Source organism: Notolepis coatsorum (assembly GCF_963971535.1).
Source record: "Notolepis coatsorum genome assembly, chromosome: 6".
In the NCBI taxonomy this organism is placed as follows: domain Eukaryota; kingdom Metazoa; phylum Chordata; class Actinopteri; order Aulopiformes; family Paralepididae; genus Notolepis; species Notolepis coatsorum.
The window spans coordinates 155,276,292-155,282,984 of NC_140170.1; the positions used below are offsets into that span (position 1 = coordinate 155,276,292).

Sequence of the window (6,693 nt, forward strand, 5' to 3'; positions counted from 1 at the left end):
AAATATGCCTGTTTTCTTTTTTTCTATCTTGCATGTATCTTTTTTTTCTTTTTAAGTGTGTGATGATGTCATGTGAAGTCACCGTGGTCTCTTTTCTCCTCCCTTTGGATTCTTCAAAAAACAAAAGCTTTGCATCACGTTGGCCTGTTTTTCTTTTTCCCGTTCCCCCCCCCTTTTTTTTTTAAAGTATAATGCATGGCTTCAATCTGCATGCCGCTCCGCTCTACACATCACAAAAACGAAAGCAATTGAGTACTAATCTGTGTTTTGGTTTCAAAAAGCCTATCATTTGGGTCAAGAGGAGACGGACTGGTTTGAGAAGCCGCGGGAGGCCCGCTCAGACCGCTCCAGACACCATGGGAGCGGCGGCCCCTCCTCTACGGGGAGGCGCACTAACGTGAAACACACCTACCACGACTACGATGAGCCCCCCGAGGAGGAGTGGGCTCAGGACGAGTACAACCAACAGCGCCACCCCTCCTCCTCCACGTCATCGCGGGAACACCGTCACCACAGCGGGAGCTCGGGGAGGCATGGCTCCTCCCGCCACTCCTCGGACGATCCCAGGTCCTCCCGCCCCTCCAGGACGCACCCCAAAGATCCGTCCGCCCGTTCGGAAGGCAGGGGCTCCTCTGCGCAGAGGAGAGGGGGGCCGGACTCCCGCTCCTACCAGGGCAGCAACCGGGACTCGGGGGAGTTCGCCCGTGACACGGCATCGCCGCACCACCACGGCACCGGGGGGAGGGGCCAGAGGCCGCAGGGGGATCGCACATCCTCCAGGAGACCGGATCCCTCTGCAGGGCCCAAGCAGCAGCAGCAGCAGCAGCAGCAGCAGCAGCAGCCTCAGCAGCCTCAGCAGCCTCAGCAGCCTCAGCAGCCCCAGCCTCAGGGCCAGAGCGGGCAGCAGCGGTCAGGTGGCCAAGCTCAGCCCGGGAGGCAGCCTGGGTCTCAGCCACTCGACGGAGCTCCGCAGCAAAGCCAACAGCAGCGAACCCAACAGCAGCAGCAGCAGCAACAGCCACCACAGCAAGGCCAGCCCCCTCACACCACTGCTGCTGGAGTGCAGCCAACGGCCACGACTACCGGGGCCGGGCCGGTGCCAGCGCAGCAACAGCAGTCCAAACCTGGCCAGGCCCAACAACAACAACAACAACAACATCAACCACAACCACAACCACCACAACAACAACAACAACAACATCAACCACCACAACAACAAGGACGGCAGCCGGCAGCAGCAGGGCCTCCAGCAGGCCAGACAGCAGCCACAGCGGTTAGTAGACGAAACATGAGACCTGTTTTAATTTAAGATAATACACATTTTTACATAATAGAGATATGATACATGTATGCTTGTGTTTTTTAGTTTGGTCCAATGTGGGAGACGTCAGGCTTGATTCCTTGTGAAAAAACGCTTCCAGTAGACTGGCAAGCTAAGAATCAAAAAGTAATACGGAGGCAAAATTAATTATACTGAAAGACAGCAGGTTAAAAAGTAATACGGAGGCAAAATAATGAATTATACTGAAAGACAGCAGAAAGCAACACATTCTGCTCCCATACGTTTATTTAAAAAAAACATCACAACACTGTATGTCTTAATCAGCTGTTTGACCTGGCGTCCAAACATCGTTTGTCTAAATAAACCTAAGAGAGCATAGGAAGCATAGGAAGAATATGATGCATGCGTGCATAGTTCTGCTACAACTCCCCCACCTACAAAAAAAATATATATCTACACATTTACGAACTAATTCACAAATGTAGAAGGAGCTCTAGGATGACTGTTTAATGGATGATTAAAATGATGATTATTTTTTTTATCAACAGACAAAAATGGACGCTCCACCTGCAGCGACTGCCCCAGGGGCGAAGCCTCCAGGAGCAGCCGCCACAGCAGCAACCCAGCCTGCGAAAACAGCCACCCCCCCTCTAACAGGCATAGGTGAGAGCTGCTCCCACGGGCCCCCATCACCACACAATGGGCCTCGTTTATCAAGAAATAATAATAACGCAAACAATTGCACGGACAGCTTTTTAAATACAATTCAAATTCAATTCAAACTAATTTTTCCTTGAGATGAGATAATAATGAGTCATTGGAAACATTTGACCTGCATCATTTTTATAAAGGTCCCTCCATTCAAGAACACGCTTTTTTTAATGGTTAACTGGGGGCATGATATTTTACAATACAGAGTGTTATTTGTGCAGAACTTGTCACCAGAGCACCCTTTTCAAATTTTTTATCAACTTTCATACAGACGGATATATTGACGAATGAGGCCCAAGAAACAAGCAAGAGTAAACATTCTGCCGGAAAATACGAACACAGATTAAAGTCCAAACGAAATTGAAAGACCTTTATTTTGTGTCACCATTGATACCACTACTCCCCACATCTCTTCCTGTGAAGGATGTATTTCTTGCTTAAAAGAAAGACATTTGCGTTCAAATCCTTTTAAACGGATCAGAGCGCCACCTTTCTCAGCTTGTTACTACTCCATTGTGGATGTGGTTTTACGGATGTCAGCGTACACGATCGAAACATGTTTAGCCCAATGAGTGTCTGTGTCTCTTCTCAAGCCGTGTGGGAGGGGAGGGATATAATCCCATGGAGGGTACAGACAGCAGCACTAACGCTGAACAAGCAGCAGAATGAGCGAAACTGAGAACCAGCCGTTTATTTGTATTTATTTATTTTACCTTTATTTTACCAGGAAGATCAATTGAGAACAGCTTCTCATTTACAATGATGACCTGGCAAGAGGCCCCAGCAGAAGTAAAAAAAATGAGGTAGACACAATGAAGTTAAAAACAGCCTAAATAAATACTAGCAATATATAGAGAGAGGAGAAGGGGAATCAACATGTACAGCTAGGGAGTAGGGACTGTTGCAGTTTCTGCTTAAATTTTGGGAAATTCTCCAGAGAGAGACAAGAAGATAGATACCAGTTTCCTCTATCTGGCTGCATGTTAGCCTAGCTTAGCACAATGAATGGAAGTGGACATGACCGGTTAGCCTTCGGGAGAGGTGTTAGTTGGACAATGCCTAGGCTAACCGGTCATGTCCGCTTCCATTCATTGTGCTAAGCTAGGCTAACATGCATTCAGATAGCTTTCTACTGAACGCACTATCTTCTTGTCTCTCTCTGGAGAAGACGGTAAGCTAATTTCCCCAAATGTTGGCGTGTTCCTTTAAACCCATGGAACGATGGAAGAGCTGAGAGTTTAAGGGAGTTTTGGAGAGAGTTTTGCTGCAGCAAAACGAAAGGAACTCTGGCCTTGGGAATAGATGGAGTAATGAGATCACAAATTTTATCAACTAACTCGGTTGATGTCTTGGCACCGGTACATGATGTGCGCCCCGGGTGTAAGCGGCCGTGTTGCTCTTCTGTCCACAGGCTCCAAGGCGGGCCCTGCCGGCATCAGCAGTAAGCCTGCGGGTATCGGCAGCGCTGTGCCAGGCCAACCGCCCGCAGAAGGGGAGAACATCCTCGGCAAGATCCTGCCGGGAGCCGCGGCAGAGCAGGCCGGGAAGCTGGGAGATGGTAAGCGCCGGCGTGAACACATGATACAGTCAGACACTGGATGCATTTCATTGTTTCATTCATTCACATTTTTTTTTTGTTAAAGTGCCCTACTCAGATATTTGATTATCTGAGGTGCGGACCATGTAGACTGAACCACACACACACACACGGTTGTGGGATAAGCACGTCATTTAGTGGCTTCATGGACCTCATTCGAGGCAGTCTGGCAATGAGGACCGTGTAGACTCAATCGCAACATTTGCAGTTCAGTCCATAGTCTTCATTTCAAATGATCAAAAACGTAAAGGTGCTATAGATAAAATTGTTATGTTGAGTAATTATTGAAAAAATCATATAAAAAAAGGACTGGTGGCCAAGAACCGCAGAGAAAATACTACATTGTCAAATATATCCGTATAATGATGGACGGGCCATTCGTCATGATTTCAGCGTTTTCCATAAACTCCAGCTTACAAAGAACATGGGATCTAGCACCTACCCTAGCCTATCCCGTGTGTGCGCGAGCATGAGAGAGGGAGGGCTTGTGTGTGTGTGCGAGCGAGCATGAGAGAGCGTGTGTGAGAGAGAGAGAGAGAGAGAGAGAGAGAGAGAGAGAGAGAGAGAGAGAGAGAGCGTGTGTGCGCAAGCGTGAGAGCGAGAGAGCGTGTGTGTGTGTGTGCGAGCGAGCATGAGAGAGAGTGTGTGTGTGCGAACGAGTGTGCTGTTCAGGCGGGATTTTCCCGAAAATGATCTGTCCAATAGAATGAACGACTTGGCGACTGCATGTCCTTTGTTTACAAATTAGCTTAGCTCAAAAAAGGGTCTATCCGTGGACTTTCAGATGTGAACACGGCGTGTGCCGTGTTGCCAGCACTGTATCAACATCAATGTCATTGACTACAGCTGTGGTCACCCTGCTATGACACATCTCTAGCTAAATTAATTGGAGTTATATTGATGATATTCTCATGACCTTTTTTCGCAATACGGAGCAATGCCACAGCTCGTTGGCCACGGTCGTCATTTAATGATGATCACCTGCTATTTCATTACAATCAACTTCAATAACTTATTCCACCATGTGTGTGTGTGTGCGTGTGTGCATAATGTGTGTTCCTCACACCTACATCAACATCTTAACCAATAATAATGTGTTTGTCTTCTTCTCTCTATTACCTTCACACAGCGCTGTCTGGCCTAGGGAAGAAGTTCACGTCATTCTGGTGAACTGAAGAGACGAGGGTAAATGTTTCTTCTAACACTGAAACCATTCCTTTTTTTTATCTGCTTTTTCTCCCCATTTTCTATTTTTCTCCCATCCCAATTTCGTATTATCCAATTCTACCCTCCCCTGTCTCGAACGTTGTTAGACCATGCGTCCCACTGGTCGGCTGCAATGTGGACCAAGCCTTGCATCACGTGTGCCCTCCGGTACACGAGGAGGCAGCTGTCGCATCTTTTCACCTGCACAGCGCGATCTCTCAGCGGCGAGGAGTAACGTGTGGGAGGGACACGCCGCCCCCGTTGCTTCCTGATTCTGCTGTACAGGCGCACCAACCGACCTGTAGGAGTCGCTGTCCACAACATCCGATCCCCACCCACCGGCTTTCCCACCCCCTAATACTGCCAATTGTATTAGTATGAACGACCAGCCAAGCCGGAAGCAACGCCGAGAGCTGGGCTCGAACCCAGCATCTCCTGCGTTAGTGGCGAGCGCCTTGCCCACTGCGCCACGTAGCCGCTACACTGAAACCATTCCTGTGCTTAGAAGCAGGGTGATGATTTGAGAAGTGAGGAGGGCTGACGGCTTCTATACGTACAATTAAGGATTCGTTTTTGACACACAGGTTCCACACATGGATATGAGTTCACCTTTCAGACTGTTGTTCAATATGCTTTTATCTAAAAGGAAGATTAAGTTGTACTTTATTATCCACGTGGGGACATTTGTCGTCTTGACCCGAATTTCCCCAAGGGGATTAATAAAGGATCATCTTATCTTATCTTTTGCATTTGTCTCGTCCTAACTAACGTTACTTAGGAGCAGTGGGCAGCCACAGTCCAGCGCCTGAGGACCAAAGTACATGAGGACCAAATCATTCACCTTTTCTTTTGTCACTGATTCTTTCTTCACTATGTAAATCAATCTTCTATTTTAGCATGTTCCTAGAGCCTATATATATATATACAGTGGGGGAAATAAGTATTGAACACATTTTGTTCAGTAAATGTATTTCCAATGAGCGTATTCAAGCGAAATTTGCACCAGACTTTGGTATTAACTCAAGAAATCCAGACAAGAAATCAAAACATTAAAGTCCATATGTAAATAAAGTTATGCGTAATAAAGTGGAATGAAACAGGAAAAAAGTATTGGACACACTAAGAAAAAGCAGTACACCACAGCAAGGAAAGGCAAGGAACTAGCTGAAAACCAAAACTAATTAGGAGGCAACTCTACCTCCTATCTGTGCTAATAATGTCAACTGGGTTAGAATATATTGATGGGCTATAAAAAAAAAAGAAGAAGAAAATGTACCAAGGTGCCACAAAGAAACATCAAATGATGGGTAAAAGCAAAGAGCTCTCAAGACCTTCACAAACAGATGATTGCAAATCATGACAATAGAATTGACTAAAGACGTATTTCACAACTTCAGAATCTTCCAGTAAGCACCATTAGGGGCATTATCCATAAGTGGAAGCAACATCACTCCATCATCAACCGGCCACACACAGGTGCTCCTCGCAAAATTTCTGATCAGGGAGTCAGAAGGATACTTAGAACAGTAGCCAGCAAGGACCACTAGGAAAGAGCTCCAGAAAGACTTGGAGGCAGCAGGTACAACTGTGACAGAAAGGACCATAGGCAATGCACTCCACCACCATGGCCTCTGTGCAAGCATGCTCAACCCGCAAGACTCCACTACTGAAGAAAAGACATGTTGAAGCTTGTTTAAAGTTTGCCAAACAACATTTGGACAAGCCAGTGAACTTCTGGGAGCATGTACTCTGGTCAGATGAGACCAAAATGTTACTTTCTGGCTGTTACACAACACACCATGTTTGGAGGAGAAACAGCACTGCACATTACCCGAATAACACTATACCAACAGTGAAGTTTGGAGGTGGAAGTATCAGGGTGTGGGGCTGCTTCTCC

The 6,693-nt window shown here is 46.9% G+C and overlaps 1 protein-coding gene across 1 annotated transcript in view; it reads left to right on the forward strand.

The window, feature by feature from the left end:
* bsnb (bassoon (presynaptic cytomatrix protein) b) overlaps positions 1–4,760 on the forward strand; it is a gene marked incomplete at both ends in the record, with an annotated part of 147,125 nt that extends 142,365 nt beyond the window's left edge. The window contains 3 exons of the mRNA XM_084315776.1: positions 282–1,127; positions 3,405–3,551; positions 4,720–4,760. Of these exons, the coding sequence (XP_084171902.1) occupies positions 282–1,127; positions 3,405–3,551; positions 4,720–4,760 (1,034 nt within the window). The remainder of the gene's footprint in view (positions 1–281; positions 1,128–3,404; positions 3,552–4,719) is intronic.
* Between the last annotated feature and the right edge of the window lie 1,933 nt (positions 4,761–6,693).